General features: G+C 42.3%; 1 protein-coding gene across 3 annotated transcripts in view; it reads left to right on the plus strand.

Annotated features, from left to right (window-relative positions):
• Positions 1-14,583, plus strand: part of RASGRF2 (Ras protein specific guanine nucleotide releasing factor 2) — a 266,197-nt gene that overhangs the window by 64,204 nt on the left and 187,410 nt on the right. For all 3 annotated transcript variants that reach the window (XM_047729966.1, XM_047729964.1, XM_047729965.1), the window contains exon 2: positions 12,321-12,427. In XM_047729966.1, the coding sequence (XP_047585922.1) occupies positions 12,321-12,427 (107 nt within the window). The remainder of the gene's footprint in view (positions 1-12,320; positions 12,428-14,583) is intronic.

Genomic DNA, 14,583 nt, shown 5'->3' on the forward strand with positions numbered 1-14,583 from the left:
GGAGACATATCTAGAAAAAGACTGCTACGGCCAATGCCTGAGAAGTTACTGTGTGTGCTCTTTTCTAGAATTTTTATGGTTTTAGGTCTCACATTCAGGTCTTTAATCCATTCTGAGTTTATTTCTGCCTATGGTGTAAGAAAGTGGTCCAGTTTCATTCTTTTGCATATTGCTGTCCCGTTTTCCCAACATCATTTGTTGAAGAGACTTTTTCTCCATTGGATATTCTTTCCTGCTTTGTGGAAGGTTAATTGACCATGTAATTATGGGTTTATTTCTGGATTTTCTGTTCTGTTCCATGGATCTTTGTGTCTGTTTTTATGCCAGTACCATACTGTTTTGTTTACTACAGCTTTGTAGTATAACTTGAAGTCCAGAATTATAATGCCTCTAGCTTTGTTCTTCTTTTTCAAGATACTTTGGCAATTTAGGGTCTTTTGTGGTTCCATATAAATTTTAGGAGTGTTTGTTCTAGTGCTGTGAAAAATGCTGTTGGTATTTTGTTAGGGATTACATTAAATGTGTACATGGCTTTGGGTAGTGTAGACATTTGGACAGTATTTGTTCTTTCAATCCATAAGCTTGAAATGTCTTTCCACTTATTTGTGGCATCTTTAATTTCTTGCATCCGTATCTTGCAGTTTTCAGAGTACAGGTCTTTTACCTTTTTTGGTTAGGCTTATTCCTAGGTATCTTATTATTTGTGGTGTAATTGTCAATGGGATTGTTTTCTTAATTTCTCTTTCTGCTGCTTCATTATTGGTGTATAAAATGCAACAGATTTCTGTACATTGGTTTTCTGTCCTCTGACTTTACTAAATTCATTCATCAATTCTAGCAGTTTTTTAGTGGAGTCTTTTGGGTCTTTTATATATAGTATCATGTCATCTGCAAATAATGAAAGTTTTACTTCTTTCTTACCCATTTTGATGCCTTTTATTTCTTTTCCTTGTTTGATTGCTGTGTCTAGGACGTCCAGTACTATGTTGAATCAAAGTGTTGAGAGAGGACATCCCTGTCTTATGTTCTATATATTCCTGACATTAGGGGAAAAGCTCTCAGTTTTTCCCCACTAAGGATGATGTTAGCTCTGAGTGCTGGTTATTAATTTCACTGTTGAGTGTTCCAGCTCAAATATTTCATAATTTGTTTAACTTGTCCTCTATTGGTGGATATTTTATTATTATTAATGATGCTATGAACATTCTTGACATAGGTCTTTGTATGTCTCAGTATTTCACTAATATAGATTCCAATATAAAACTGAGAATACTTTAAAGTCTGTGATACAAATTGTCAATAATTTCCACCAAGATTATAACCATTTTTATTTCAATATTTCAATCAGCACAATACACTTCTTGGTTCTGGGTTTCATTATTTTAAAAAATTGCAATTTAAAAAGATGGTCTTGGGCACCTGGGTGGCACAGTTAGTTGTGCATGTCTTCGGCTTAGGTCATGAGCCCAGTGTCCTGGGGTCAAGTCCTGCACCAGGCTACCTGCTCAGTGGGGATCCTGCTGCTTTCTCTCCTCCCCACTTGTGCACTCTCTTGCTATCTCTGTCACTATCCCTGTCTCTCTTAAATAAATAAATAAAATCTTTTAAAAAATTAATAAAAATAAAAAGATGGTCTTAATGTACTAAAACATATTTCTTTTTCATATTTTCATGTGCTCGTGTTATTTTTTGGTTTTGTTTGTAGGCATATGAATATTCTATTCCTTTTCCAACATTTGTATGAGGGTATTTGGCTTTTCCTTACTGATTTAGAAGACTTCTTTATGTATTACATACATTAATTAATCCTTTTACATTATCCAAGGGGTGCCTGGGTGTCTCAGTTGTTGGGCATCTGCCTTTGGCTCGGGGTCATGATCACAGCGTCCTGGGATCAAGCTGCACATCAGGCTCCCTGCTCGGAGGGAAGCCTGCTTCTCCCTCTCCCACTCCCCCTGCTTGTATTCCCTCTCTCACTCTCTCTCTCTGTCAAATAAATAAATAAAATCTTAAAAAAATATATATGTATAAACATGGTTCAGTGTCATAAAAGACTTTCCTTCTTAAAAGGCACTAATTATTTCTTTACTTAGATATGTATTTTCTTTTATTCCAATTTTGGTAAACTTTATGTAATAAAAGTTAAGATATTGAATAGCAAAGTCAAAACATTGTTCTAATCATTGTTTATATGCCTCTTGTATTGCATACCTTTTGCAATATCTTCTATTTTCATCCCCTTTTAAACACCACTGAGAGATGGCCAACTAGTGACAGCGTCTCGTTCCAGTTTTGGAAAAGTCTTCTAAATCTGTAACTTTAACCTGTTCTTCCTCTTTGTGTCTTCTGGAGCCAAACAGGATAAATCTCAAGTCTGTCTCATCGTCCACATTTCCCCTGCCCATGTTGTGCATAACCACGGCCCCTCTTTGACAGAGCACCTCAAGACGTGCAGCAAGCAGTCTGTAGGACTTACTTGTCTCCGTGTCAAAGTATTTTCCTCTCCACCATGTGGCACTAGCTATTGTGGGCATTGACAGCATACATTTTTATTGTATAGACGTTCTGCATAAACGAGAATGTGGTTGGCAGATGGAAAACAAATCAGTGGTTGACGTGAGAAAGCGATGAGAATGGTATGTAGTAAAAGGGGCTTTGGAGGTTTCATTATTTAGAACTTATGAAGTTAGGGGTTGTGAGAGGCCAGGATGGAATGGATATTGGCATGGTGATAAAGTTTTGTCATCTCGCTGTGAGAACAGACTGTGACAATGGTGCCTGAATTCTCAAGTGTGCTCAGTCAGTGGCGCTAGGCTGACCAGAATTAGATGTCTCTCTCTCAGGACAGTAAGTAAATGTGAAGGCTGGAGGTGGAGTGAAGTCAGTCACATAGATCCACAACGTCCATCTCTATCTGAAGTGGCAATGCTAAAGAAAGACAGGAACTTGTGTGAGACTTAAGGAAACATCAAGAGGAATCATTGTCTTTCCCTTGCCAATCAGGGATGATGACTTCAGCCACCATGCGTCTTGCTTCCCTTTTCATGAATTTCAGTATGCTTGGTGATTTATGGGAGCTCAGATCCCTTGGTCGATGAAAAGTTTCTCAGTTCCAATTTTTATATGACAGCCTCTGGAAGATTTGAAGAGCAACCAAATATATCAAGTTCTTTTAGCCATTCTTAAAATGACAGGTTTTTCTGGCATCTTGTCTTTGTCACTCTTAAATGGGTACAGTTTAATTTAACTCTGTTCTTTATGAAATTTGGAAGGCAAACACAATGTATTTTTGTTGTGGAAAACCACAGTAGGAGGCAGTTAAACTCTTACTCCTTGAGCTGGTTTCTAAGTTAAATTCTTATTCAATTAAAAACTAAAGTATGTATAGGTTTATAGAAGAATATATTCTGAGTCAGTTCTTAAAAACTGATATTACAATGTAGTATGGATTTTACTTTGTCATACTCATAGTTTCAAGTTCACAGTCAATGTATTGGCTTCTTTTGGGACAGATCATTAAGCAAACTCTTGCAGGTCGTGGAAGCTTCAAGCTCCTCTCTAAGTCTTTGGCAGAATTAAGGATCTTTCCATCATGAATATCAAACCATCACCAAAAAATGTCCACAAGAACAAAACAACCAACAACCACCACAACAAAAAAACAGTACGACCTCTTCTTAATTACCAGGTACCCAGTGTGCTGGCTAATAATTTTCATACATCCTTTTCTTCTTTCCCCCATGCACTTTTCTCTGAGAAGAACAGTGGGAAGAAAGGAACACTTGAATTACCCAGATTTGTGGATCTGGACCAAGTCCAGCATCCTAGACAGACTTGAGAAGACTGGTTCCCAAGTGCGATCTGGCAGTCCCACCCCCACAGCAATGACAGGATGAGCTTCATGCCTGTAAGGGCACTTTGATATGTATGATTGCATTTGATCTTTACCTTGGGGGTTAGTAGGACAAGTGGCCTTGTCCTCACCTTGGCCCTAGAACAACCTGAGCACAGGAGCTTAAGGCAATTTGTACTTTGTCTCCAGAGGCAAGAGGAAAAACCTGATGTCCCACCTTGTAGCCTGGGGCTCTTTCTGCCGACTGGCACTGCGCCCTCAGATGCTGGGGTAAATCTGTGAAGTTGGCTTGCACTGGAGGGAATATACCCATGGCAATGCCTCTGAATCTCAGAGTTAAAAAGGAAGTGAGCCAACACGGAGGGGGAAAGAAAGCCTTCAGTATCTTAGATCTTTATTTCTAAGAACACCTGGAGGAGGTAGTTGGATGATTTGACATATGTTTTAACAATGAAGAGCTTCACTATGAAAAGATAAGAGTCTGTAAAGTAGTTGGGAAGTCAGCCTCCTTTAATACACACAGACTCTTCTTTGGAGCTGAAAGTGCATGTGGGGTAGGGCTGTGGTAAAGAAATGATCCCAGGAGATAAAAACCATCACTAAGAGTGAAATGTTTTCTCTCCTAGTTACCACTGGAGCTGGGTCAAGGGCATAAAGCTTTACACTGCTCTTCACTTAGTGCCCCATCAGCTGGCACAATGGTGAGCAGATGCCGTGGGCAGAGCGGTACCTTACAAGTGACATTTCAATGACAGGAGTACCAGAGAGTGACAATTTGAGGAGGGGAATGATATCGAGAATCTTGAAGTGTGTCCCCCTTGTTCTGCGTCCAGCTAACCGTTATCTTCCATGTGTCTTCTGTCTCGGTCACGCTAGGGCTGTGGCCACGCAGCGGGTTTGGAGGGATCCATCTGTGCCTCTAGGGCTCGGCGATGGGCTACTTTTCTCTTCGAAGGGCCAGTCGTATGTTGGGAAAACATTGTTTGGAGTTACTGGGCATGCCAAAGATAGCTCAGTTGACAGGTGAAGCTGAGCTCCTCAGAGCTCCTCAGAGTCAAAATGAGGAGTATAGAGCTCAACTGCATGGGTATAACAGATGTTTCAGATGTATTTCATCTCCACTCTATAAGCAGTTACAGAAAGAATGAGAAAGCAGGAGGTAATGAATCACAGGAAGAACAATAGGACCGCATCCTTTATTTTCACTTTGGAGATGGACCTAGACCGCTCTCCACAGCTTTCTCTCTGTTTCCTGGAATACTTGGAGTCTCCCCTTTGTCTGGGATGGATGGCCGTTGCAATCCAGGAGAGTGATGGGGAGAAACACACTCTGGGCTGCAAAGGGCCACTGAATAGTGTTGTTCACATTCCCAGGGACTCAGAGGCCACACCCCAAGTCCTGGTGAGGATGGAGAGCTCCATCCCATGATAGAGCCTTGCTGTGATCCCAGAAGCACTGCCCCAGTCTGCCATCAGGATCCCTAGTTCCATGGGTGTAAGTCACCCAGCCAGGGACAATTTGGAAGGCACCCATTCCTTTATCCATCCTGTGTCTGACTTACAGGGTCAGGCTACTGGGAGACCCAGAGGAGAAGACCACCATGGGTTCCTATGGGGCATCTCCCATCCCTCCTCCTTGGCAGGGGCAGTGGGAAAAGGATACCAGGAGGATTTTCTGACTCCAGTGGCTGAAGACAGAGGGTCGGTGTTGGTTCTTTTGATCTAAAAGTGAAAGATTTCAAGAACACGTGTGGCAATTTAAAATCCTGCAGTACCATCCAAATAATAATAGGCACAGAACAGCATTTTTAAAAAGAAGTTATTTTTCTGCTGTATACTTTTAAAAAACCACAGTAGTTTTTAATCTGCCTGGAACATCACTGATTTGACCAATGTTATTTACTTTCTCTAGATATATAGGTTCTATTATAAAGATATGAACAGAATTTTTAAACTAGGTGTCTTTATTGTTGATTATATAACTGATTGTGTCCATTGTGACTCCAACAATTTAAAAAAGGAATGAACTTTTTTTTTTTTTTTGGCTATATAGCCGTATGTGTTTATTGTGTTTCAAACAATATAGAAATATAGAAATGTAGAAAGTGGAAGTGGTCCCATAGTCCTGTTCCTCAGCAACAGTCATTGTTAGCTCTAAATTTGCTTCTAACTTGCAGGAGCTTAAGGACAGTCGTTTTAAGTGAGCTTGTGTTCTCACATTGGGTTGCATTTGTTCTGTCTGCAAAAAACACATGGCATAAACAGCACCAAACCCAGTATAATAACAACCAGAAAAATGAAAATTTGTACAAAGCTACAATAGATACCAAAAAGACCCTGAACATTTAAAAGTGTTAGGTCTGTTCATTTATGTTCTTTGTGGCGTTTTATGGTCATTGTCGGTCAGAGGTAAGAATCTTCCGTGCGTCTGTCAACCCATGGTATCTGTTCTTTCCTCTCTTCTGGGTATTTGTGAGATCTTTATGGGGTTCTGACTTTCCATACTTAGGATAAAAAGATCTATTGGTCATTGAAGCAGTCTTTTTAAATCCCTTATCTGGATGGCCAGTTGGATATAATTAGGTCATGAAATTTATCATCACCTATGGCTGTCAGAAGCAAATTTGTTGGTTTAATTATACCTCATGTTTCTTTACTCATGATTATTTGTTTATCAGATGATACTGGGGGCTTCGTGTGTGCCTCGCACAGTGCTAGGATGAAGGGTACAGAAGGACCAGGCAGGCAGGAGAGAGACACACATGGACAACTCTGAGGTGATGTGAGAAGAGGCCACCCCAGTTGACTGAAACCCAGAGGACAGAGTGACTCCATTTTGCCAGAAAATACCAGGGAAGGATTCTTAGAGGACCGACATTTCGGTGACATGAGTCATGAAAGTTTGATAAGAACTTGTAGGTGGAGGGGCGCCTGGGTGGCTCAGTGGTTAAGCCGCTGCCTTCGGCTCGGGTCATGATCTCAGGGTCCTGGGATCGAGCCCCGCATCGGGCTCTCTGCTCTGCGGGAAGCCTGCTTCCTCCCGGGACTCTCTCTGCCTGCCCCTCTGCCTGCTTGTGATCTCTCTCTCTCTGTCAAAAAAAAAAGAACTTGTAGGTGGAGAAGAGGCTGGGGACGAAACAAGGTGTGTCAAGACAAAGCTATACTGGTAGAGAAGGGAATGAACACTTATGAGGCACCTACTGTGCAGACACTGCGTATCTGCTAATTTGATGCTGTCAGGTCTGCATCATTGTCCTCGTTTTGCCCAGGAGGAAGCTCAGGAGAGTTATGTGTTTTGCCCAAGTTCTTGGGTTACCGCGTGGGGAGTCATGGTTCTTCCAGTAGCATGAGGCTGAGGAAAGAGCTTCTCTTCTGGCAGGAGTGATACCTTGGTGTGGCTGGAGTGTGGCCTGCCGTGAAGGAAACAGATGGAAGTGAGGTTAAAGATGGCGAAGGGAACCAATTAGTGAAGGGCATTTTCAGCCTGTGTGAGATTTGCTCTTAGTGTTTGAGAACACTAGTAAGGGTTTGTAAGCAGACATGGGAAGCTTGACTGATTTTTTTTTTTTTTTTAAGATTTTATTTATTTATTTGACACAGAGGGAGATAGCGAGAGAGGGAACACAAACAGGGGGAGTGGGAGAGGGAGAAGCAGGCCTCCCGTGGAGCAGAGAGCACGATACGGGGCTTGATCACAGGACCCTGGGATCGTGACCTGAGTCGAAGGCAGACGCTTAACAACTGAGCCACTCAGGTGCCCAAGCTTGACTGATATTTTATTTTATTTATTTATTTTTTAACTATTTTATTTATTTATTTGACAGAGATCGCAAGTAGGCAGAGAGGCAGGCAGAGAAAGAGAGAGAGAAGCAGGCTCCTCGCTGAGCAAAGAGCCCGATGCAGGGCTCGATCCCAGGACTCTGGGATCATGACCTGACCCGAAGGCAGAGGCTTTAACCCACTGAGCCACCCAGGCGCCCCTTGACTGATATTTTCGAAAGACTCTGGCCACCATGTTTTAGATGGAGGGAGTTGGATAAGACTGGAATTGGGGTTACAGATTTGTCTTCACTACACTTAGATGTGCAAAGAAAGTATTTTTCTAAATTTGACCTGACTTTCTCCTTAAGACCACCTCTCCACTTTAGTAAGTGGAGAAAAAAGAAGCTACGTTCAGTTGAGAGGAGGAAACTCAGATTTCTCCACTAATGTGGAAAGTCTCTTTCAGTAATTCACTTTTCCCTCTGCACCCCACTGAGATGGAGTCTCAGTAAATGGGGTCTCACATGGCTTTGAGGGTGTGTGTATGTGTGTTTGTGTCAAAGATTGAGGCAATCTGGTGACTGTGGTCTGGTGGTGGTCTGGCTCTGCCTGGGCCATCTGTTGGCAACCGTTGCTGAAGTACGTGGCTGCTCTAACTTGCAGTCTATTTTCTCCCAGATCAGTCAGGGCCTGGCTGTCCGTATTGTCTATGTGGTCCCACTGTGGCTCTTGCTTGGCCTTTATACCCCTTACTTTATCCCACAATAAGTTTTGATAGTGCCCTTCTCTCCATGGTCCTCCACGGTAGTACTTGGGAATGTCCACACTGCTTAGAAGCTCGTCAGGCTTTGTATAGCTAACCTCAAAACTTTGCCTGCCTGCCTATCTATCTATCTATCTATCATCTATCTATCTATCTATCTCTATCTACCTATCTATATCTGTCTATCTATCTAACACACAACTGCTGTGACACCAGTTTTGCCGAGTTATGTGATATGGTCACCACCCATGCAGTCATCACTCCATGTTGTCATGAGAGTGGGGGTGGGGCATGAAGACGTTCTGTGAGGTGGCATATCCTCTAGATCCCTAACGGGAAGGTGATACAGAAACTCCTTGGCTTTTGGTTTTTGTTATCAACCTTTTTAACTCCTCACCCTCTTCTAGGATTTTAACCCCGATTGGGGAAAAGCTGTACCAGATGTGTCTCCATCTCCTGATTTCTCTTTTTACCTCAACCACTTCTCTCCACCGTTCTCCTTGTGTTCCCAACTCACTGGGACTTCTCTAGGTCATCCTGTCCTCCTTTAGGAAGAAACCTTTTAAACTCCCACTTTGGGTTATCATTGTGGCCAAGGTACAAGGAAGGAGCAAGGTCAGCTGTTAAGATAAAGGAATTTCAAATGAATTTCAAACTGTCGTATTTGTCACCTGATGGTAGAACGGCTGCAGTAGTCTAGGTGAGGGATAATAAAAGCCAGAAGAGAGTCCTACGTGTGAGCCTTGATGAAACCAAATGTGTGGGTGATGACAGGGAGGAGTTGAAGATGACTTTGGGGTTCCTAGTTGGGGCAACCATTGGATAAAGATTCACTTTACAGAGAAAAGACAAGAGGAGAAGGAGTCATTGTGAAGGCAGAGAGGAGGAGGAGGAGGTTTGTGGGGTGGAAGGAAGAGAGGGAAGGTAATGATTCAGTTTGGGATCTGACTGAAATGCTGTCTAATAGGGGAAATGTGGGGCTGGCGCCTGGGAGAGAATCTGCCTGGAGAAATGGATTTGGGAAATAGGTGAGAATATCTAGGAAGAAAAGGAAGAGAAACTCACCCATCCTTGTAAATGCTAAATTTAAAGACATCAACAAGGTCATCCCTGTTTTAATTCTTCCTTGCATTTCACAATGACCCAGTACTTTGGGACCTCTCCTCCAGGTTCCCTGCAGCAGGACACCTCTGAGGTCACAGGGTACTGACAAGGGTGTCCATTGCTACTTCTGATGCCCAAGGGGAACTTTAAAGTGCCAGGCCTGATGCCTAGATCCATGGTATACTTAGTTCATACCAGAGTGAGGCCAGAATATTCCACACAAAGAAAACTTTGATGAGTGGTTAAAGATAAATAATCTGCAGGTGCTTGCAGAGGCAGTCTAATTTTTCGTAACTGAGCTGAGTTTGTTAAGTGAACTCTGGGGAATGTGACATGTACCTCTCAAAACCATCATCGTTATGCCTGAGACATGGTCTAACCTTTGGGTGTCCTCTGCTAATATAATTGCCTCGCTCTCTTTGAGAGGTGGCTTCTAATTGGGTTTCACAGTAGCAGTTGCTGTCGAAGTGCGGGTTGCAGCCTTTCAATGGGTTGGGCCGGTTCATTAAGCGTTTCCTCTCCCTGGACTGGACAGCTGAGCCTGGACAGGAGCCAGCAGTTACTGAAATGCCATTACTCAGAGGACTGACCTTTAAGACACTGATTTGTTATATCATTGAGGTTCGATTTCTCTCCTCTCAAATTTAAATGGAGCTTTATTGCATACAGTGCTAAACTCAATTCTTCTCACTCTCCGTGGCCTTTCCATAAGGTTATTTCCACCTGGTTCCTAGCATTTAGTCCTCTGGCTGGACAAGGGGTTTAAGAACTAAAGACAGCTTGCCATTTACGGGGCTTGGGACTGTCCGTGGGAAGTGTGGTAGATTATCACACGGGAATGACTCAGAGTCCTCAGAGGATTGATGATTTACGTACAGGTAACCTGAGGAGAAGTCTCTTAGCCAGTTTTCTTCTTTTTGGTAAAATGTGCTGAAAATTCTTTCTTTTCCTCAAGTTCTTATTTTTATTCCAGTTCGTTAACATACAGTGTTATATTAGTTTGGGGTGTGCAATATAGTGACTCAGCACTTCCATACATCATCCTGTGCTCATCACAGCAAGTGCCCTCCTTCATCCCCATCACCTGTGTCTCCCATCCACCCACCTGCCTCCTGCTCTTGGAACCATCGCCTTGTTCACTGTCATCAAGAGACTGTTTCTTGCTTTGTCTCTCTCGCTCTTTTTCCCTTGTGCTGGAAATTCTTATCTCTAGGATTATTGTTCTGAAGGTTTTTAATTCCTTTGAAGAAAATGAGTACATAACAGTCACACTGAATAAACAAGACCTTGAGCGGGGGTGGGTGGGAAGGTGGGACCACAGAAGGAGCTCTGTGTTCTGCTGTGGCTCTCCTTAGAGTAGCTCTGTAGCCAGTCCTCTTTATGCTCCAGGAAGACATCCTGGGCAGGTCCAGTGTATTTTCTGATCATTCTTGTGCAATAGAAAGCTGTCCAGTCACGTTTTCTTTCCAGACAGTCTCAGTTTGGTGATTAATGTGTCCGGCCTCAAACAGGCTGGTGTAAAGTGAAAACTTCTTCCCTGGCGCAGATTTCAGATTCAGTTTGTCACATTCTACCAAAAGTAAAAACTACTGCTATTTCTAGTGAAGTACATTGAAATTATAGATTAATTTACTTCTTAGAGGTGATAAACACATTTCCTTATTCTTAGTCTTCAGTTACTTGTATTTGTTATTGCAAAGGCTGTTTTCAAAATGAAACTTTGTGGGGTGCTTGAGTGGCTTAGTCTTGGGTGTCTGCCTTCGGCTCAAGTCATGATCCCAGGGTCCTGGGGTTGAGTCCCACATCAGGCTCCCTGCTTGGTGGGAAGCCTGCTTCTCCCTCTCCCTCTCCCCCTGCTTGTGTTCCCCTCTCTCACTTTGTCTCTCTCTGTCAAATAAATTAATAAAATCTTTAAAAAAATTAAAAAAAAAAAACCAAAATCAAGTTCTGTGTTTGTTGATATTATTATGCCAAAGTGCAATAAATTTTTGTGTATTGATATTTGTATTTAACTATTTGGTTCAATGTTCTTATTTTAATAGTTTTTCAATGAACTTTTGATACAGACAATTATATCAGCTGTGAAAATGATATTTTTTCCTTGCTTTCCATTTCTTGTGCCTTTATCCCTTTATTTTTCTATATTGCCCTCCAGGCAGAATTAGTAAATAGAAGTGTCAATGACTGCCATCGTTTTCTAATTTTTGATTTTAGAAGTGTTGCTTGTTTTTTCCAACAACAAATTTTATTTATTTATTTGAGAGAGAATGAGAGCAAGAGTGAGAGAGGGAGGCAGAGAGAACCCTCACAAGCCCGGTGGTGGGGGGCAGGGTAAGAGGGGGGTAGAGGAAGCAGTGGACTTGGAGTGAGGAGCCGGACTCGGGACTTCATCTCAGGACCCTGGGATCATGACCTGAGCCAAAGGCAGATGCTTAACCGACTGTGCCACCCATGCATCCCAGAAGGGTTGCTTGTAAGAATACACCAATAGGTAGAATATTTATAGTAAATTTTTTGTGGATATCCTTTATTACGGTTAGAAATTTCAGTAAGGAATTTTAACCATGCATCTGCATAGAGTGTCTTATCCAATATCTTTTCTGTATCTAGTGAGGTGGTGTAGGCTGACTCTTACAGAAGGGTATTAAGATGCAGCCTATTGTATCTTCTAGGTGCAGAGTCATTGCCAAGTGGACTGGGGTGACACTACATTTTGAAACATGATTGATACAGTGTGGATGAATTTTTTAAACCTATACCCTTTGTAGGGAAATACTGTATTATGCGGTCATGCTTGAAAAGTAAATCTAAAGTTTGTTTGTTTGTTTTTCTCTCTAGTATTACTTTACCGTTCTTTTTGGCCATGAGGGTCAGAAACCTCTGGAGCTGCGCTGTGAGGAGGAACAGGACGGTAAAGAGTGGATGGAGGCCATTCACCAAGCCAGGTAGGAACTCACGTCCTCTGTGTGACACTAGGTTGGCTGGGTCTCTCGCACTGAGGTTTTCACTGTTGGCTGTAGTTCTGGAAGAACTGGCAATTCTAAGATGGGTTTCCCATTGGTATCTCCTTTTTAGTGATGTGTGAAATGATACTTTGAGCTTTCTATGGCTATATTCTAGCCAAGGATGAAAAGTAATAAATATATAAAAATAATAATAATAATACAAACTATGGAAAGAACCTAGATGTCCATCAACAGATGAATGGATAAAGAAGAGGTGGTATATATACACAATGGAATACTATGCAGCCATCAAAAGAAATGAAATCTTGCCATTTGCAATGACGTGGATGGAACTAGAGGGTATTATGCTTAGCGAAGTGAGTCAGTTGGAAAAAGACAACTATCATATGATCTCCCTGATATGAGGAAGTAGAGATGCAACATGGGAGGTTTGGGGGGTAGGAAAAGAAAAAATGAAAGAAGATGGGATGGGAGGGAGACAAACCATAAAAGACTCAATCTCAAAAAACAGACTGAGGGTTGCTGGGGGGAGTGGGGATGGGATAGGGGGTGGGGATATGGACATTGGGGAGGGTATGTGCTATGATGAGTTCTGTGAAATGTGTAAACCTGGGGAGTCACAGACCTGTACCCCTGGGGATAAAAACACATTATATGTTTATTTAAAAATTAAATAATAATAATAATAATGGGTCACTTTTGTGGATTGTTCCTATATGCCAGGAACCCTTCTAAGCGCTTCTCAATGAAGGCATTTATTCAGTGTATTGATTTGCTTATCCTCTCAATAATCTGGGGTTGGGTCTTATAATTACCCCCTTTTACAGAGAAGGAAAATGAAGCCGGGAAGGTTGGTTTGCTTGTCTGAGGTCGCACAGCTGGTAAGTGGCAGAGCTGGGATACAGACCCAGCCAAGCCCACGTTTGTAAACCCTGCCCCGGGCAGCCTGGTTATCAAGAGGGGTGATGCTGACTTGGTCTGGGGAGATAGGAGAGTATGATTTTATTTCCTCCCAAGAAATACCAAGAAGGTAGAAAGAACTTACTTGGCCGCAAACAAGAACAAGAAATCTGAGAGTCAGGCAGCTCCCTCTCTCATTTTTCGTATTCATTTCTGAAGTCCAGCCCATTTTTGCTTCTAATAGCTCCCATGCTCACTGCTTTCCTGTCTGTCTCCTCCTTCATCCAGTCTCTGGTCACTCTCTAAGTCCCTGCTTATATCCCCGCTGCTTCCGGGACAAGACTCCAGCTGGGGCACATCTGCTTTTCCTTCCCCTGACATGCCCCCTGCTTCTCCTAAGTGCCCTGCCATGCCTCTACCGTCCCTGTCCCTGAAACTGTCCCCCACAAGTAGCCCTCACAGGCCCTTCTCCAGATTGCTGCAGCTCTTGCTTTACCACATGTAGAATATTTAACGATTTAGCACAACTTACTTTTTTTTTTATTATTCTTTTTTAATTTTAACTTTTATTTTTTTTTACATATTTCCTATGTGTGATTTATGTTTCCTGAGCTGGATTGCATGCACCTTGAGAGTGAGGAGGAGCTGGCTTCATTTCTGAACAAAGCACAGTGCTAATTATGTAGTTGGTGACCAAGAACTATTTTCAGACTGTAAAGAGGATGGGGCATTTGTTCCGAGTTTAGATTCTTCTCGAATCCTTGAGATTTTTTTCTCTCCTCCCTTCCCCACCCCTCTTTCTCTCTTCTACTACTTTATATTGACCACCTACCTCCTCTGTGTCAGGCAGCATGCTGAGTACTTTCCATATGTTGTTTATTCCTCACAGCTACCCACTTTACAGATGAGAAAACAAAGGCTTGTGATTATTAAGCAGATTGGCCAACATCTATCATGAAGTTGTTAAGCTGCAGAGCTGGGCTTCACACCCAGATCAGTCTGACTCCAGAGCCTTTTAACCAGTGTTTTGGGTTTTACCTGTCTTCATTCTTGTCTTTTTCTCTTCCGTCGTCTCCTTTTCTATTCAAAGATGCAAAGAGGTTAATATAAAGTCAGGGTTGAGAGTAGAAGATATTATCCGCAAAATATTTCAGTTCTTTTTCTTTCCTCCCCTTCAAAATATCTCTTTGAGAGGCACAGGATTGGCGACCAAATGCTGCTCTCCGAGGGTGCCC

Source organism: Lutra lutra, chromosome 5 (assembly GCF_902655055.1).
Source record: "Lutra lutra chromosome 5, mLutLut1.2, whole genome shotgun sequence".
Taxonomy (NCBI): domain Eukaryota; kingdom Metazoa; phylum Chordata; class Mammalia; order Carnivora; family Mustelidae; genus Lutra; species Lutra lutra.